The sequence below is a fragment of the Cebidichthys violaceus genome, unplaced genomic scaffold (assembly GCF_023349555.1).
Source record: "Cebidichthys violaceus isolate CVI_PGR_0920_01 unplaced genomic scaffold, fCebVio1.0.p SCAF_14, whole genome shotgun sequence".
Lineage (NCBI taxonomy): Eukaryota > Metazoa > Chordata > Actinopteri > Perciformes > Stichaeidae > Cebidichthys > Cebidichthys violaceus.
In genome coordinates this window covers 13,356,923-13,377,489 of record NW_027176307.1, presented here as the reverse complement: position 1 = coordinate 13,377,489, position 20,567 = coordinate 13,356,923, and the positions used below count along the sequence as shown (strand labels likewise).

General features: G+C 44.5%; 2 protein-coding genes across 2 annotated transcripts in view; one reads left to right on the top strand and one right to left on the bottom strand.

Annotated features, from left to right (window-relative positions):
* Positions 1-9,800, bottom strand: part of pak5 (p21 protein (Cdc42/Rac)-activated kinase 5) — a 65,754-nt gene extending 55,954 nt beyond the window's left edge. The window contains exon 1 of the mRNA XM_068708985.1: positions 9,617-9,800. The gene's annotated coding sequence lies outside the window, so the exon portion shown is untranslated. The remainder of the gene's footprint in view (positions 1-9,616) is intronic.
* An 8,055-nt stretch (positions 9,801-17,855) lies between these two features.
* On the top strand, positions 17,856-20,446 carry LOC137870840 (galectin-3). The gene is made up of 6 exons (XM_068708293.1): positions 17,856-17,897; positions 18,122-18,430; positions 18,578-18,823; positions 18,975-19,063; positions 19,204-19,375; positions 20,141-20,446. Exons 1-6 carry the CDS (start codon positions 17,856-17,858, stop codon positions 20,297-20,299), a joined length of 1,017 nt encoding a protein of 338 aa, XP_068564394.1. The 3' UTR covers positions 20,300-20,446.
* Positions 20,447-20,567: the final 121 nt, after the last annotated feature.

The window sequence follows — 20,567 nt, the reverse complement described above, 5'->3', positions numbered from 1 at the left end:
TGGAGCTCCTACGAGAAAACAGCTCGACAAGCAGGCGCACAACAAACCCCCATGGAGTACACACAGCTAACAAGCCTATATGCTGCACATTTAGCATCTCCTTACACTAATAGAAAGCTACATGCAACCCAGCCATGAATCAGCAGACCTCAACGCTGGAGGACGTAACCGCCGTAGACACCAGTTCATCTGCACGTCTTGCCTTTTTAAATACGATTAGACTGCGAACAATAGCACGACAGTAGTTATAGATTCTGAATAGTTGGCAGTATAGCTTGTAGCATTGCAAGCGCTCCACAAATAGAGACGTGTATCAGTCCAACATCGCCTGCGGCTGACAAGTTACACAGCGTTAACATGTCATACACGTCAGACTGGATCTCCTTATATACAGTATGTATATACTATATGTATGTATATATATATATATATACTGTATATGTATATCAGCTAAGTCTCAGCATCCCTCTTTTGTAGTAATTTCCTGCAGTTGCATGCACAGGCATCAAAGAGAGCACAGCTGTGTCATTGGATGAATGCTTTAATCTATTCAGCCGGCGCATCTGTGTGCTCTGTGTTACGCTACGTCATTAGCAGCCCGCCATAATATGTGTGTGTGTGTGTGTGTGTGTGTGTGTGTGTGTGTGTGTGTGTGTGTGTGTGTGTGTGTGTGTGTGTGCGTGGCTGGTTAGTACTCATGTGAGTGCATATGCATTCAGTCATGAAGAGTCTGGCTGCATATGTGCTCTGTGCAGGAATGAGAGTAAAACATTTAAAAAAAAGCAGTATACACACTGACAAACACACACACACACACACACACACACACACACACACACACACACACACACAACGACATGAGAGGATAATGAGGGACTTTTTTTTTTTTATGCCTGAAGTTGTGTTCGGGTTCCCGGCCGACGTCACATCACAGACGCTAATCTATGTGATGGCCAAGTTTCCAAGCAGTGCTAAATTTAGGGCGGATCGCCCGCTTTTGACGGACAAGCGCTGAGAAATGACGTTCTGCATAATCAGAGGGAAAAGAGGAGGGGAGGAGGAGGGATGGAGAGCGCTCAACAGGAGATCCCCAGCAACATCCTCCTCCCAGAAACACAAGCGCTAATGCTGTTTCGACACAGTTGTCCAGTAGAACACGTCTGCGTTCACAACGGCTGACATGTGGGCACATCCACTGTGCTGACTGGAAAGCATGGCAGGAATCTTGATTGCGAAATTGACTCTGGGAACTGAACAGAAGAGTCAATTTTTATAGAGCCACAAACCAAATGTTAAGATAGATTAGATTGTCTCGGCTCGTATAAATCATTGTCAACCGACTGCGTCCAATCAGAAAGTCATCTATTCCGTGTAATTAGCTCAGAAACGGGACGCCATTTGTCTTCTGAAATGCTGATTGAATGAATTTCACTCATTTGGTCAAAACAAATGAGGATCCAAGCGCTCGCTGGTCAATAGGGGAACACAATAGTGCAGTTTAAGCTCGGTGGCTTTGACTTATTACGGTGTGGCGTTTATTTAAATCAGACCTTAACATTAGTGGGCTTTAGTAATATTGACTAATTGCTAAATCCCTCCTAATCATAACTCAATAACAACCACAGCAGCAGCAGACCATGTTCGCCTTTCCAGAACCAAAAACATGAGAGAAAAAGTTCTAACCGAAGCTGCAAACATTAGCATGTTCGGCTAACAAGCTTAAAACACAATGACCCAGCGTTACGTTTAACGTTTATTATTTTAATAATAAATAACTATATAATCATACAACATAATAGTAATTAAATATAGTTATATCTTTGTATTTATTTGTCACATTTCGTCTCACAAAGTTAGGAAACACATGTCAATAAGTCAAGCTTGAAATTGCCTTACGAATAAAAAGAATGATCACAGTGAGACAAACAGTGAGACACACAGTGAGACACACAGTGAGACACAAAGCTCGTTAATTAAACACTGGTATCAGATCTGTACTCTGCATCTGTGTCGGGTCTGAAACAGTCAGAACGGTGCATCCCTAATGCATATAGAGTGGTTCATATGATAATGTCACCACTGTATATTGCACAGGAGCGTTGGAGAATGTTAAACTTGACAGGGGGGTATCTACAGTAACCAAAAGAGGCAGAGCAGTCGATCCCACTCAAAACCAAACAACCGTATGTCGGAGTGAGGCGGGCCTGAAGGTCACACTGAGGTGACGCACGGCGGTCAGGTTTGGGCCCCCCGTCTCCACGTCGTCTCACGACTACCTCCTCTGATGGCGGATACAGTGCGGATGGTGGACGGGGACGCGATGATGTAATCCTCGGCGCGATAGCAGCGCTGCATCTTCAACCTCTCCGCTTCCTTTGAAGTCTCCCCATGGGGGAGTGGGAGCCGGGGGGTTGGTAATGAATCAAGCTGAGCCATAATGAATGTCCTTATTCAGGTCTGCTTTGATGAAATTCCACCTGACTGATCTCAAATCACAGAACAAAACAGCGAGAAGAGCTTGCTGACAACTGTTATGGAAGCTGTACTTGGCAATACGACGGCAGAGCGTCGAGCGACTTCAAGGATCCCCTAAGGATGCGTTACTCTGTTTCTTCCCTTGCTTCCTACTTCCTCTGTGATCACTCACTGAGTAGGATGAATCCTGCTGAGAGTGTCTCCATTTGCACTAATGTTTACGTCCGTGTCCTCACTCTTAGATGGCTGTCCTGCCTCTGCAATACAGCTCTTTGCATCTATCAGAAGGGAATACACGCAGAGGAAAATTTAAACAAACGCGACATAATTTATGGTCGTAAGTCTTGAACCGGTGTTACACGTGTGCAGCGACAAAGATTTACGAGCTCTGCGGAGCGATTTACCCAGAGTGCCTTGTCCATTCGTCAGCACATTGCGTAAATACATCAAAAAGATCATAAAATACACGGAACTGATCTTCACTGTAGAACAATAGCCCTGTTAACAAAGTTGACATAATGAACACATTACAAGCTGTAATCTCACTCGTGTCACAATTCATGGCGACATCACTGTCAGCGTGCTGCATTGGGCTCAGAAATGAGCAAAAGGGCTTTTTCACATTGAGGCGCATCGGCGCTGCGCTGCGTGGAAGTCTGGGGCCCATCTGGAGGCCTGCGGTGTTCCAGATAGGTGGACAGGACTGCCAGGAGTAACAAAAGGAGTAGGTAATTATATATGGAGGGATCTTACAGACAAAGCGTGCAATAGACTGCCAGGGGAATTTAGCTGTGCGTGCGTAGCAGAGAGTGTGCTGCTATTGCTTCAGGTCATGAGTCGTGTTTATGGCGGTTTGCTTTCAGCTTTTCGTGTTTAACTGGACTTGTAACACTGCAGTAAAATTGCATTTTAAGCAACAGTGAAAATCAAGTCTGTGTGTAGGATTACACTTCCCACCGCACGGCACGGTTGTGAACAGCACCTGGTTCTTATTGTGGTAGGGTTAAAAAAAAGACTGTTCGCATATAATGAGCGGATATTGACACTTGTTGGTGGCTTTTGTAGGAAAACGCACAAAAGTTGAAGAGTAACTTTTTGTATGATGTCATACAAACCGTTGCATGAGGATACGCTGACCTGTGTCCTGCACCTCCTCCGATGTTCAACGGCAAAGCTACCGTCGACAGCGACTTTATTTCTTTAATACACCAAGATTTTTCAAAATGGCAACCCTCAAACTTCACCAAATGCAGACGTTCCTCTGGCAGAGGCCCTCTTTGGGTGACCGTGGCTAAGTGGAGAGCAGGGCCGCCTTTCAATCAGAGGGTCAGCGGTTCGATCCCCGGCTCCTGCTCCACTAGTCTCATGTCAATGTGTCCTTGAGCAAGACACTTAACCCCAAAATTGCTCCCGTAGCTGCGTCTACTGGTACTTACTGAATTGTAAGTCGCTTTGGATAAAAGCGTCTGCTAAATGACCGTAATGTAACGTAATGTAATGTTTTGGTTGCCGATGAAAGAATCCCGACAACATTGACTGGTGTACTATCTAGAGTCGAGCTGTAGCATTCAAACGTTCAACCAAAGAAAGAGTGGATGAGATTAATTCTCATTTTTAAAACATATTCTTTAACTCTAACAGATATTTATTAGAAAGTTAATATGTTTTAGTAACTAAATGTATGAAGACATTCATGGTCCTAACGCACAGTTGGAAACAGCTTCTAGGGGAAGGGCGCAGACACAGCAATTGGCTTTCTAAGGCCGCCCATTCTAAACACGTATCGTTTTAACAGCGATTAAACTGGAATTAGGCTCCAACTGGTTACTACAGCAGTTTACTAGCACACTACATGCACACACATACACACACACACACACACACACACACACACACACACACATGCACGCACACAGGAACACAAACAGGAAATGCTTGGAAACACAAGTTTAGGCCTCTATCGCACATCTACAACGGTGCAGCATCAACCCTCCTTTTTGCCAACATGCAGAGAAGCTGAGGCACGTTAACAATTCTCACACACACACACACACGCGCGCGCGCGCTCACCACCACGCTTGCACAGAAATAGCGTCGCTCCCTCAGCCCGGAGGGCGGGTGACGGCGCTGTGAGGGCCAGCTCTGCGTTGGGCAGCAACGGAGGCAGATGCAGCAGTGAGTGGCCCGAGGGCATCGCTGGGTATTCAAGCTTCACTGGGCCTCTTCATCAGTGCCCTCTGATGCCTTAGCCCCATGACCGACGCCACGCGCACACACACACACACACACACACACACACACACACACACACACACACACACACACACACACACACACACACACACACACGCGCACACACACACTTCCAGCACAGAGCCGGTCAGGCCTTTCCAGCCTTTAGCACAAGAGGGGAATAGGGTCAGAAGTAGAACAGCCTCATTGAGCGCAGACACACACAAGTTAGACGGAGAAAACCGTAGCGGATGTAGGTTACGGCGGACTGTGTCTCCTCTACTAATTCTGATGCTATTGGAGTATCTAGGTTAACTCTCTCGCTCTCTGTATGTGTGTGTGTGTGTGTGTGTGTGTGTGTGTGTGTGTGTGTGTGTGTGTGTGTGTCACAGCCCAGGGACAGTCAGCACAATATTTTAGATCCATGACAAACAGCATTTTAATTGGCTCGCTGAATGTCAGATAACACTGGGTGTTGTGCAGATATTCTCTGGCTTGTAAAGCTGAATTAATTCATCACCGGTCTTGACATGATGCAACACCTGTACCATTTACTATTAACACGTCAACTGTGGCAGCGGGTGGTGGAATGGATCCATTCATTCTGCAGCTTGGAAAGACACAACAGAGGCAACCTCCGGTTCTGACGAGTGAAGCCGTTGGGGAAGTGTCTTAAAAACTGCATTCTCTCTACTGGCCAGCAGGGGGCGACTCCTCTGGTTGTATAGAAGTCTATGAGAAAATGACTCTACTTCTCTCTTGATTTATTCCCTCAGTAAACATTGTAAACATGAGTTTATGGTCTCAATCTCTAGTTCTTTAATACAGCATGATGTTCATTTAGTAAATGATGGTCCCATTTATAGTCAAACAGACAGTAAAGCGGAGTATAATTTAGGGCGGGGCTTACTGTGATTGACAGGTCGCTGCCGCTACCAGAGACGTATCCGGCGTCTCTACATCACTCTTTCGCATTCCAAATATGGTAACTTCCGTTCAATGACGGCAAAAAAAAAAACAACAACATGGCGACGGGCGTCATTCAAGATGGCGACGGCTGAATCACCGAACTTGAGGCTTCAAAACGTCGGTCCACAAACCAACGGGTGACGTCACGATGCCTACGTCCACTTCTCATACCCAGTCTGTGGACAGACGCTAACAGGAAGTCCATGCACATACATCATATGTTCCTTCATCCGCCTAAATTGCTTCATGTTCATCTCTCTTCTATCAAAAAAGTCTCTTTTATACGCTCAATCTCTCCCACACACACACACACACACACACACACACACACACACACAAACACACACATATACACACACCTCATTTTGTTACTGACATGCCAAGTCATGTAGAAAACACAAGGGATGCTTTTTTTTTTTTTTTCTTCTTTTTTTTTTTTTTTAATCCCGGGGACAAAAACTGCAAAATGCAATAACCTGGGACAAAAGTGCTGACATCTGAAGATGAGTCTGGCATTCAGATGCTCGGTTGCAGCTGAAATGAGCAAAAGCGACAGACTGCGAGAAATAAACACCCCCGACACAGACAGACGGGCACTCCTTTCACACACTCTTCTCTTTGTACTCGTCTCTGGCCCTTCTGATCCTCTTATTCTCCCCCTTCTTCTTCTTCTTCCCTCATCTATATTCTCCACTTCCCCCATTTTAACCCCTTTTTCTTCATCCCAATACTTTACCCATCTGCATTTCCCTCCACTTAAACCACCACCACTGCCTCTGGGCTGCAGCTTCATCTCCCTATCCTCCTCCTCACCTGTCCCGCTCGTCCTCCTCTCTGCCGTCCACCTCTTTACCTTAATTCTCCCCGTCGTCTTCCTCCCCGCCCTCTGTACTTCCCTCTTCATCTTTTAAAAACCTTCCTCCTCTCCTCTATCCGAAACCTTGTTTGCATGCTCCCTCGCTCCGCTGCTTGATTAGTGAGATCGACCAGCGCGAGTCTGCCAGACACTTGGTTAAAATAGCCAATGAGTCTTTTTTTTTTCCGAGAGGCTCCTATATATATAAATATAAATAGAGGGCCGGATCAGACGCTTCAATTACAGATAACACATTCCCACCCGTGCATTTCAAACACTATTTAAGCACAGCGATAGAGGGTGCAGGCCGGAGCCACGCGAGGTCAAGCTTGAAGGTTGAGGATGTAGCACCAATAGAGGAGAAAGAAATACAGTGTGTGCATAAAAAAAAAAGGGGTGAGAGATGTTCTTCTTCTGGTCAAATCATTCAACGTATGACTCCTTCTGACTGTTACGTAATTGTGAATTTGTGCGAGCGAGGAAGGCCGCCTCCTCACCGGCAGCGAGAGCAGCCTAGTGCAGAGCCGTGGGGACTAAAATAGTTAGTCATGTGTTCATTAACGCCATCCTTTTTTCTTTTTCTTTTTTTTTTTTTAAAGGTGCTCACCCCGTATCCGGAAAACATTAAACAGGAGAAGGGCCTTCGAGTGGGTCGACGCGCAAGGTTGAGAGAGAGAGAGAGAGAGAGAGAGAAGCAGAATATAAAGGGAATGAGGTTGTGGGATTGTGATAACTTCAAAAGGTTATTATTATTATTACTGCGGGCTGAAGCCATGCTCTGGCATCCCTCAAGCTTTGATCATTATGTAAAGCTGTTGTGCTCGGTGCTGGCACATGAATACATTACAGAGTGGATAACCAGGGAGCGTGCAAGCAAGCGAACACAGACCAACACATTGACTCAGCTAAGTTTCCGCCGATATTTAAAATAACACACAACCCATCATCTCTGAGGGACAAACAAAGAGAGCATTCTCATCGAACTTCCTCATGTCGCGTGATCTGGAGATGCAGATGGTTTGAGAGATTGTACACCGCCATCATTGATATATATATATATATATATATATATATATATATATATATATGAAGGATCACTCCACCAATTTTACTTTTGATGATCGGTGCTCTATAGACACAAGAAGCACTTCACAGCCTGCGAAAACAGTTGTATAATGTCTATTTTTGGTTCTGGAGGAGTTTTGTGTTAAGTCTGTGAAAATAATGATATAATCAGTGTTATCTCTGCTTTGGTTTGGAGACAAATTTAGTTATTACAGAAAGATACAGTGAAAAAAATAAAACAAAACTGTGGGCATAAGAACAGAGGTCTAAGTGCAGCAGTTTAGAGGAAGGCGATGCCTCTTAAGGTCAGTTTAGACCTCCGGGTCTGAAAAGTGAAGCCAATGCAGACATGCCTTAAAGGCGACAGACAAGAAACAAGATGGCGACGACCAAAATGCCGAACCTGAGGCTTCAAAACCGCAATCCAACAAACCGATGGGTGTCGTCACGGTGACTTTATCCACTTCTCCTGTGGTTTAGACACCATAGTGTTGTGTTGAATATAACACTGTGACATATGTATTGTATATAAACTGATATTACAAGTTATAGTACGACAGAAGAGTGATCCTCGGCAGATGAAACGCCTGAGGGGCCATCACCCGAAGCCCAAAATGACCGACCTGCTGAAATACAACCCCAGATGATTACTACCCAGGCTATACGATCGATGAATCGTTTGCTAAATGTCCGTCACAGTTAACATGTCATCATCCTTAACCACAAGGTGACGTCCTCAACGGAGCTCTTTTGAACTTAGATCCAAAGATGCTCAGCTACTTTCACATAAGACAAAGAAAAGCAGCAAATCCTCCTCGTCAAGAGAGGCAAAACCTAAGTAATGTTTTCTATTTGTGCTTTAAAAATCGACTAACAGAATAGTGCTTCGGCCCCATTACTTTGCATGATGTAGGTTGTAGACTGGAGGTCGTATTTATGTTACTTTATACTTTACAGTCTTTCCAGATAGAGAAATGCACGACATCTCCTCGACACACGGGCCGAACACCAGAGTAAGCAACACTGGTACGTGATCCACGTTCTAGGGCAGAATATAGGCCTCCTCACAGCTTTAGAGGTTTTGTGCTTTGTGTTATTACCCCTATTAATAGAGTTTTGCCGTCAGGGCGATTATGAGCTTATCAGGGGAACCCCAGCTCACAAGGGCCTATGGCCACCACTTTTAATTTTCGTCTACACATTCTAATCCGAAAGCCACATTGAACTTGAAAACAAGCCATCTGTTCCTGCTCTTACCTGGCCTACATTAGCCTGAGCACACTCAAACTCTGGCACCCGGCTGCAAGCACACAATAAAAAAAAACAAAAAAAAAAACATGGTTCAGTGCAAATAATAAACGTCTTTGCACCGTCATCATCGCTGTCATACAGCAGGGTTCGACAAATGAGGAGTAGTGCTGCACTGAAAGGTGAAGAAATACAACAACATGAGAGCTAAAAGTCCATTAAGGGCTATAAACTCAACATACACTGTGAGCCACTGCTCCATTATGAGGCTGGAGGTGCACTGATTTCCCCCTTCGACACAACAACCGTCCGCCACAATTCCTCCTCGTTTGAGAAACAATGACATGCATTAAACAGAACCGGGCCTCTCACAGTGTATTCGCCACATGCATGTAGGTGTGATGCCCACCCAGTTCAATACCAAGGACAGCGATCGACGCACGGAGAGATCTGACAGCCATGACAACACCATGCACTACAAAATGACAGATTTATTTCTGCACGGATGCATCGTAAGCAGCGACTCGAACCGGCCCCCCCCCCACCCCCCACCCCGGAATGACACTGCTGTTTCAGTGTGAGAGGCATGAAAACCCGCAGACGCGTAGACAAAAAAAAAAACTAAAACCCTTGGACAAGCATTTCGCCTTTACAAAGCGGCTTTTTTTTTTTTTTTTTGCCCCCCTGCAAGAAGAAGCAGCAGCCACATTTTCCATCCAAAATCGCATCGTCAAAAGCGCGTTTTGTCGAATAAAAATGCCCCGCACCTACCTGCTTGTCTCGGGGTCGAAGAGCTCACATGTCCCGCTGCTTATTTTGGTCTGTTATTGTGGATATTATTATTATAGTGGGCACCGTTATGTGTCTGCCAGCGCCATGTTATTATCACTGAGGACTGTGCGGTCCTGTGCGCTACATCCGGGCTTGTTGCGTGGAGCGCATGAGCGCAGTTTGTGGCGGCGGAGAGGGCGGAGAGCGCTCTGGATGTGTGGAGCACCTGTGCAGCAGCAAGAGCGGGGACCACTGTCAGTCACGTCGACGTACTGTAACGTTACGTTACCTCAGTTAGACACACACACTTACGTTTACTATAAAGACGTTTTCATGGGGAACTCCCACCTGAAACGTTTTTTTTTTCTTTCTTTTATTCACTGTCCATCACGGGGATTTGACGTTTCCAGGGATTTAATTAAACAAATATAAAATACCATATGACTAACAGAATATAGGGTTATAGAGGACACTTCACCTGCACCTGGACAGGTAGCAAGTGAGCAAGTCAACACTTAAAAGCAATGAACAGCGAAGTTGTTGGTAAATGATTGGACAGCTAAGTAAATGGTTCAAAATGACAACTTTAGGCTCTTATTTTAGTGTGACTAACACAGTATAACCGACACCCATTGAGTTACCTACACCTGAACACGAGCAAGCAAGCAGATAGATAGCTAAGAGTAATGAATAGATGTTTAAAAAAGATTATTATTATGTTGGTGTGACAAACCAACATATTGAGTTATCCACACCTGAACACTAGCTAGCAGGCGAGCAGAGGAGTCCACACGTATTTAAGATTGTTTAAAAGCAATGGATAGTTTAGTGGGTGGTGAATAGTTAATAATAGTTGTGAATACATGGTTAAAAATTATTTAGAAAAAAATGTATCCACTTTCACGGGAGGCAGAGTGAAAAATATTATATTAGTTATCAAATTAAGACATTGAATAGCCTAAATGTGTGTGATCTGGTTTAGAGTTTACTAATGAATGCCTTAGGACAGACAGTCTTTATGTATTTGGTGTAGTCTGAAGTTATGTTAAACGGCTGATATCTTGGCTCAATTGGTGAGTGTCTATGGGAACTAAGGGAGGTTGATGGAACGTACTATTTTCCAAAAGGCCCACAGTCTCACACTTTGAAAACACCCTGATAGAGTTGAGAGAGATACTGTTAGCCTATAGCTGTGTAAACTAAGATGGTTACAAATAGTTGATGGTTGAAAAAGCTAAAAGTAGCATAAGAGATAAATGGTTGAAATAGATGTCCACATGGCCCAAATCACCTTATAGTTGTTTGAAAGCAAACTCAACTAAACAGGCCCCCAACAGTTCAGTTGTATGAATAAAACATTGCAGCAATCCACTTTTATATATTTGATAGTGTTAAATTGCATCCAGTTTAAAAAAAACTGCTTCATAGACCCTGTATACCAATAACCCAAAGGCAATGCGTTTATACGTCGTCGAATTGACCTGCTAGGCGGCCCTGGGGCAAAAATAAAAGAAATCCTCCCAGTCTCTTTGCAGTGTGTGCTGTTCTTTATGCTGGAAGAGTGTCATATTGGCTTTGGGATAATTGGATTAAACACACTGATTTAAGAATGTGCAATATGTAAGCAATGATGTCTTACTACACGATTTTGACACAGAGGCGGTCCTCAAGACAGGGTGTCAATATATGGTGTATTTAAAACATCTTTGTTGCTTAGGCTTGATACTGATCTTTTAAGTGCTTTGCTGTATCAAGTTGTATCATTTTTTTTCTCTACTTCTGAGGAGCATGTTAGGCATGAGTGTACATGTACTGTAAGTGTTTCTCGACTGAAGCCCGACACAGGCTGTAGCCCCGGAGCATTGGGGATGCGCACAGTGTGACAGCCTCTGCCGGCTCTGACAGCGTCACAGCCCCCATTGATCTCCCATCTCTGCTTGCGACGTGCCGTTTTTGTAGCGCAGGGCTCTTCCCCAGACTACAGTAAGTGAATGTGCGAAGGGCACGAGTCAATTTCTCCCCCGCTGCGACAGGAAAGTCCTTATGTCTGACTGTCTGGTTAACTGAGGGAGAGAATGAGAGAGGAGGCAGAGCGCTGAGTATCCACTATCATGCCAAGGTCTAGCTCTTTGTGTTGTTGTTAAACATAGAGATCAATGAGGGGTGCTGTTACCAAATGTCCTTCCCTTACCACCATCTTCCTTTAGGCTCATCGGCCCGATAAATCTCACCAGCTGACTTGCTTGCAAGGATGCGTCTTCCCTTCTCTCTTTCACCCGGTGGTCACTTTCAAATTCACCTACAAGAATGAGTCAAAAAATGCATTGCTGCTATGTGAAACCAACATAAATGGATGCTTGCTCAAAGAGTAGGTAGGCACTTTGCAAACCGACACACTCTTCCTCACTACTGGATCGTCTCCTTGCTCCAATGACTTGTCCTCTTGTGATGATAGTGTCCTCGCCTGCTCCGTCTCCCATGCGGCCTCCCCACCGCCCCATAAATCCCCCTGGGAAATGTGAGCCAAGACTGTATACGCAGTGGGAAACACCCCTTCAGCTCCGGACTATTCCAGGCTGTGCTACACTTATTATGGTCTTTATGGACAGCCACATCTATCCCTCTCATATTGCCACACAGGGGAGCCTATATATGATGTATTTTAGTAAGGGGAGTGCATATATTGTGACTGTGAAGAGCTATATCTTTGAGAAACAAAACAGTCCCCCTCTTGAAAGGTGTATTAAAAAGCTTTGTGGAGGCTGACGACATGATATAGCAGCAGTGGAATAAGCCATATATGGATGATAAAGATGATGGTTAAAGTGGATTTTGCTGCTATTATGAGTCATTTATGCTCAAAAGACATACTATCGGTTACAGTGCTTCATCGGCTCCTCATACTGTGTTTCGGCATGATTTGTTTATGATGTCTGTGAAGGAGTCATATTACAAACTCATGCAGTCATATTGCTCACCACATGACTGCTATGCCACCCCTGTGAGAATTTGACACCTCCATCTAGTGGTGGATTGTGGGAGCGCACAGTTTCCGACACGGTGGATCCCAAATGTAAGTTGTATTGGCTGCTGGCTTTGTCCGAAACTTACGCCGCAACATCTCTGAGTGAATAATGTACTCCTTTGTGATATCAAATTGATCTCATAGTGGTCCACACGTGATGGATTTAACACACACACACACACACACACACACACACACACGGATACACATGTAAACATAAACTCAGGTCTCTGCAAAGCATGCTGCTGTCCCCATGGCAACTGTAGCAAAATAGTTGTCTTTGAAGCCGTCCCCCTCACTCTCACACACTCTTTGTTTTTATCTCTCTCTCTTGTTCACTCGCTCTTTGAAAACACAAAAGCGCCTAAAGACACACAGCTACAGGAAATCATAGAAAACCACAAAAGTTAACCTTTTAACCTATTGTAGGGATTACGTGGTAGAAGTGTCTCTTTTATACTCCAATCGACCTGTTATTGCACCTTTAATAGGAACGAAGTGGTGAAGAGGAGGGGCAAAAGGGGGAGGTAAGGAGGATGCAGTTTAACAGTGTTGGAACAAGGCCCAGAGCTTATCAGAGGCTAATGCTTTGGAAAAGCCTGCTCCTGCCAGAATGCTCTCTTCTGCCTAACAGCAGCGCGCCTCACGGTTGCCTCCTTTTTCCTCGGCTCCCCCCATTGGTTACAAAAGGGAGATCTCCTGCAAGTGGCACCATCACTCCCTCTTCCATCAGACGACATATGTCATGACCACATGGTAACCCTCCACTCAAAAGAAGCACTGTCGTTTTGTTTCCCCCGGTTTTAAATCGCTATGTGAGCTGTATTTGTTATGCATGGTGTTTTTATTGAATCACATTATTCAATAGCGACAGATTGGTTTGAGTGCAAAGGTTGAGGAAACAAGTGTTGCCAGTTCCAGCTCTCGACGGGCCAACCATGGAATCTAACCGTGGACCAAATGTTCTGGATGGTTTCTTGGCAAGAACATTTCTTGTGACAATATGCAGCCCCCAAGCAAAACAATTCCCTCCAATCCTCACATGAAGCTTGGTTTTGTGCTCGTCTAAAGCCCGGTCACTGTGCTGGAGAACATGACAATGTGGGCAGACTTTGTCCCGCGGACTCTCCGTGAACAAGTGCTTTTGTCAATACAGCAAGTTGATTAAGGGATTCAGTGGCATTTAGCGAGTATGCCTGTACGTCTGTCTCATGGGAGGTGAGGCCTTGATTCTCCGATGAGGAATGTATTGCATTAGTGCAACAGAGGACTGGAGTACGTATTAGAGAAGTATCCTTCCACCACGAGGCCTGAGTTTGACTTCACAACGATAAAGTGTCCTTGAGACACTGTTTCATTGCCACATGGCAGAGCCGTATAAAGAGAGAGTCAAGGGAAGTTCAAAATGCTCGATTGTCACGTGATTCAGGTAGACTTCAAATAGTTCCAGGAAGTACTTGGCGGGCAATTTGCATGCGTAGATATTTGTAGAAATCGATACAAACAGAGAGAGAGAATTTCGATTTTTTACTAATTGGTAATAAATTAATTAATCGATTTCCAATGTTCATATAGAGCAACAACATATGTATTTAGATGCATCAAATTTGAAGTTCAAATTTGATAATATTTGAGAAGTTGCCTTGTTTAACGGAACAGAAGGAGATTTAGTGGCATCTAGTGGTGAGTTTGTAGATTGCAAGCAACAACACAGCCCTCCGTTCACTCCTCCCTTACGGCTCTGGTAGGGATAGGTATCTTTAAGATTTGATTACTACAAAGAGCTACTCTTATCATAATCATAATAATTTAACAATAAAACCAGATGAAAAAGACAATCGTAACCCGTAGGAGATACTCGGGTTCTTCTGCTCAGCTGTCAAGACGCCCATCATTTAATCAATAAACTGACGACTAAATAATTACTGTTGCTACATTTGCTATGACTGTTTGCTGTAATACACAACAGTCCCCGTTGTTAATGGGCAAATGAGAAACATTTGTCTGCTCATCATTTAATTCTGGAAACACTTGAAAATCAATTGAAAAAAACAAAACAATAAAAGAACCACTCAATTTGCCTTGTAACGGCTTATAGGAGATGATGAGACATTAGGATCTAATCAGCGCAGATGCTCAGTTCAACAGATTTGAGTGCAGCCACACAAACACAAGCACAAGCACAAGCGCACACACACACACACACACACACACACACAAACAACCAGAGGCCACAACTTCCCAAATTGTCCAACGTGGCCACACCCTTCACTAATGTGTGGCACTGTGAGCCACAGCTGGCCTCCTGTGGTCAGGCTGCAGGGTGCTCTCATACACTCGTGAAGAATTAATGAGTTTGTGCCTGTGTGTGTGTGTGTGTGTGTGTGTGTGTGTGAGTGTTTGTCTGTGTGTGTGTTTCTGTATTTTACCCATCTTGAGGGGACATAAATCTAATTACACAGCCATATTGTGGGGACTCGCTTTTTTGGGGGGACAAAATGGGGATATTTCCACATCGTCATAGCGTAAATCATTACATTTTAGATTGAATAGGTTTCAGGGTTAGACTCAGGATGAATTCAGGTTTAGGCTAGGGTTATAGTTAGGATTAGGATTAGGATTAGGCTAGCGGCATTTATGGTTACGGTTAGGGTAAGTCTCCATGTACCACAACTGTGTCATCTTTTAAAAACAAGCTTAAAACCTACCCGTTCTTTAGGCTAGTGCCTCCATCTCTCTGTCTATTTTTTTTTAAATATGTATTTAATAATGTAATAATGTGTGTGAAGCAAATTGAGCTAATTGTATGAAATGTACAAGACAGATACTGATTGCCTATGTTGCAGCAATAAATTGCACTCTAAGAACCAGTAGCGCCTTAGATGCTATACGTACGTGACATGAAAGGGTCAGGCGGCAGCCAGAGTTAATTGTCTACACTTTATATATATATATATAAATATATACAAATATATAAAGGATGCTTTTCATTCTCCAGATAGAGTTTAGAATTAAAGACCCGGTTGGATAAATGTCAGGCGCTGAATTCTTGGAGGATTAAGTCTTAGCATTCGAAGAAGCTCTGCAATTTCTGACATTTCTTTTCAGCTCAGATGATTGCTAATCTAATAACGGCGAGAGGACAACCAGTGCAGCTGTGTGGACCCACATACGCGAGAGCCACATGTTGTCATCGTGGAAGTCGTTGCCCCGGAGATTTATTGGATGATTGTGTGAAGATTTATTTGGCTGAGCTTGAACCCGACGTCTCTCTTGTTTTAATGTCGTGTAAAATGCCAGAACCAATACTTTACCATTAGTAGAGGTGAGACACTTACAGCTCTGCCATTGTAAACGTGTTCAACCATCATCCAGAGAGCGATATTAAATCAGTAAGTATGATTGGCGATGAACCCAATCCAGTGAGTTAACCTGAGGGTGAACCAATGTCTGACTTTTCAGCTGTCGGTGTCCGAGTCATTGGAACATACAGAAAACAGCAGTGAGTCCTGACTTCTTTGTCTTTCTGCCGTAATTTGCGTGACTCTGCGTGGCCTCGACAGATATGGCAGCTGTGTTACACAGTCCCATGACTGCTCAACGGGGGAGGGAACCACATCAGCATAACGACACGTCGTTGTGCTGCCAGTGCATCTAGTGTGGGAAAAGAAAGAACGGGAATGTCATCTTGTGGATAATTTTTACATACAATGTTTTGATATTCTTTTTCCAGCCTAGCATCTTCCAGTTTCTTTCCCTTTATTTTATGAGACCATCATAATGTTAAATACCAGCTGGAGTCTGGGAATGCAGACTCCTTACCTCCATTTCATTGTCATTGTCACTGTTGTTGTGTTTTATGTTTTACGCTCACCTCTGTTCTACTTTGTTGTCCTTGTTTTATTTGTAATTTCTGTGTATGTACATTGAGAGCAACGTAAAAAACAGAGTCAAATTCCTTGTATGTGTTCGCATGCATGGCCAATAAAGCTGATTCTGATTAACCCACAAAAAAGATAAAATAAACAAGAAGAAATTCATATTTAAAACCTTTAACACTGACACATTACCCTCTATGTCTTATTTACATATGTTACGTGACATGTGAGGGTGTGCTATTTCTTTGTGACAGTGGAGTGTTGAGGTGAGGAGTGGCCAAGTGGTGAAAGGGTTCGTGGCTATAAAAGAGTGTTTTGTCCATGTGTTTTGCCACAAGACGACTGATTCGCCTCAACTATACGCCTCGGCCTGCAGCCTGCAGCCTGCCCCCGTGTGCACCTGAGGACCAAAGACGAGAAAAGGTAACTTCTGGTCTCAAATCTTATCTGTGGCAGCTCATACAAAATGGTTCATATTCCTGTGCAATTAAAAAAAACAGAAGGGTTGTTTGCATCCGAGCCTAGAAGAATCTCTAGTGCTATAGGAAAAGAATGCATTGTGGGCTAGTGTCCTGCTGTTAAGAGTAAAAGTTGTGCAGCGGTGCTTTAAATGAGTCAGATAATTTTTCTAAATATGAGCATTGTATATGTATAGATTGTCTGTTTCATTACCGTCAGTTGATTGGTAATGTTATGACAAGGCTATTATGTGATTTATTACACTTTTAGATCATTAACAAAACATATTTTCTGCACTGAGTTGTGTTTCTAATAACAAACATTAAAAAGCAGAATGAAGGTAGATGGATCATTTCGTAACAGTAATTGAATTTGCAGTCACAAGAACGGCTATAAATTATTGCTCATTGTTACTGCACATTCCTCTCTAAGTGCACATAAGTCATTGATAAAACCCTGAATCAATATGCCATTATGTTTCTGCATGACTCGGGATGTTTTCTACGATCATCATTCAATTAGTGCATTCCGTGTGGCATCCAGTCAGCTTCAGCTAACAATGTATATCTATATGGAGACAGGCGATCACCCAGTGCTCTACCACAGTGCTGATACTTTGACATCTTGAAAAGCTGTAGAGTCCTCTGGTGGTCATTGAAAGAACTATTTCCTCTCGTCAGGTCATTAAAGCTCAGACTGACTGTTCTGCATCTTGTAGAAAGATTTCTTTTCGTTTTAGTTTGGTATAGCGGGTTTTGTTTCCATAGCATTTTCCCAAAGATCTATTTTGGTTTTGTTCTGTTTTTAGTTTTCCGTGTCTGTTAGTCCTCTGACATAAAAAAATAAAAGTGCACTTGATCTTGTTCTGGCAGGCAGCATGGATGTAAGTACTTCATCAAATTCTCAGATCTCTGCACCGGTAAGAATGAAACAAATCACTGCAGCTATTTTCTCCACATTTTCCACCTAAATATGAACGCTTGAATTGTTTTGCTTATGTCAAACGGCAATGTTTGCAACTGCAAGTTGGTGTCCTCCATCCTGTCCACTCTCTCTCTTCCTCGTATCTCTGTTCTGGCCCCTGACCCTGACCCTGCTCTCTCTCCATCCTCCTCCCCCTCCTCCTCTTCGCCTCCCTCCCAGCACGCTGACGCTCTGTGTGGCAGCTGCCCGTCCTCTGGTTCTGTCCCACAGGCTAACAGCCTTTGGCCGAGCCTGCCGCAGTCGGGAGCAGCGTGGCCCACTCAGCCTGCACCGTGTTGGCCCGGCCAGCCAAACACACCCTGCTGGACTGGGACACAACCAGCCCCGGTCTCTGTCAGTGCTCCAATTTCATTTCCTGGACCGGCAACGCCAGCCCCCGCACCTGCCACAACCGTAGTCCAAGCTCCAGCTCAAGTTGCAGCTCCGGCTCCGGTGCAGCCCTGCTGGCCAGGCACCCAGTGCCAGCCTGCCCAGTACCAGCCTCCCCAGTACCAGCCTCCTCAGTACCAGCCTCCCCAGTACCAGCCTCCCCAGTACCAGACTCCCCAGTACCAGCCTCCTCAGTACCAGCCTCCTCAGTACCAGCCAACCCAGTACCAGCCTCCTCAGTACCAGCCAACCCAGTACCAGCCTCCCCAGCCGCCAGTTCCAATTCAAGTACAAGTCCCTGCTCAAGTTCCAGCTCCAACTCCGACTCCAGTCCCAGTCCCGGCACCTGCTCCTGCTACCGGCATCCGCCCAAATGTACCGGTGTGGCCCGCCCACCCTGGCTGGCCTTATAACCCGGGACAGTCAGGTTGGCCCGGACAGAACCCATCTATCATGCCTCCACACTGGCTTCCACCCACATCTGGACCTCTTGTGAGTCAAATCTGACTTTCTTCTTACGGTCTAATGTGCAGGAAAGACAGAGACTTAAAAAGAAGGATGAATGAAAAGATACTGATCGTTATACACAGCGGCTTTATCTTTCAGGTTCTGTTAATGTTCTTGTCTCTCTCTTGCTGTTTAGAGTGTGCCATACAACTTGAACCTGGCCCGAGGGGTCTACGACAAGATGATGATGACCATCCTGGGCCATGTCAAACCCAACGCTAAAATGTGAGCTTAATTAAGAACCATTCTTTTTCCTTTTCATGTTCTGTTAAGTTCACATAGTTTATAGTTTAGCAGTAATTCTACCCAGCTGGTGAAGGACAGCATGTGTCAATGCCAGTCTGACGAGCGTCGATCGTCCCCAGGTTCACAGTGAACTTTCTGAGAGGCAGCGACATTGCCTTTCACATCAACCCCCGCTTCAGCGAGGGGGGCAAGCAGGTGCTGGTCCGTAACCACAAAGTGGGTGAGCGCTGGGGCCCAGAGGAGAGGGACCTGAAGGGGCCCTTCCCCTTCGCTCTTGGGAGCCCGTTTGAGGTGAGTGCAAGAAAGAGGAATCAGACCGGGCAGACGGTGTGGCATATTAACGCCAATAAATCATTATTCATTTGGAGTCATATGTTCTCTTAAGTGTCAGCGTCTGCTATTAATCCACCATTGCTTTTTCTTTTTTTTTAACGACACATATAAATAACACACACAGAAGCTGCTCATTGTTTTAACTCTGGTCTTATTTGGCGTTTGTGTTGATGTTTCAAAATGCTACACATGGTGACTGACTCTAGGTCACTTTCTCACGGTTAAGGCGAACGTTTGGAAAAGATGGAAAGGGTTGGAAAGTCGTTTGTGCGGGCGGGTCCTAGGTAAGGGAACTGCTGCACTGCAGGAGGACTCCTGGAGGTCAGTGGGGGTGTCGTGTTGCTCAGTAACATCAATAACATCAGTTATATACTTCACAGGCATCGCCAAGAGGTCGCTAATCTGAAGAGCTAATTCTGTCCGCCTCTGTGTCCATGTGCACTGACACCAATAACATCTAGCTTCATAGACTTTCCCTTCAACCTTTGTATTTATGAATTAGTAAGGGTTTCATTTTGTACTGACATTAGATCATCCTTATCATACAATACAGTTATATTCTTTTTCTGGGCTCCAGTCAGAGGATTTGGCCCTGCAGAATGACTCTTCCAACTTTAAATCACCATTAAATATTGTTGTTTTGCTCTAAATGTGCGTTGCGTGTAAAGCCACTTCCCAGTCTCCACGGAGGTAGGACATCATTTGCGTTGTGCTCTGTTCCAGATGAAGATCCTGTGCACTCAGGAGACGTTCAGGGTGGCAGTGAACAACATCCCACTGTTCGAGTTCCGACACCGAGTCAGAGAGCTCAACCAGATCGACAGAATCAACATCCTGCATGACGTCGTCCTCACCTGCGTCAATGTGGAGACGCTTCCATAGCAAGCCGACATTACTCACACAGTGCAGAGACACAGACGTGTGCGAGAGTTGTAAATGCATATGAGCAGAAATCCATGCAAAAAGCACAATCACACGCATGTACATCTGTAGGCTGCAGGACCTAAACGTTCCAGTTTATCATGACGCTAATAGATCGAACAAATGTGTCAATATGTGATGTAATAATAATTATGACGTGAGCTGAGCTAATTACGCTACCACATAGCTAAACATTTAATACACACAAAGCTAATTTCTTCTCTCTGGT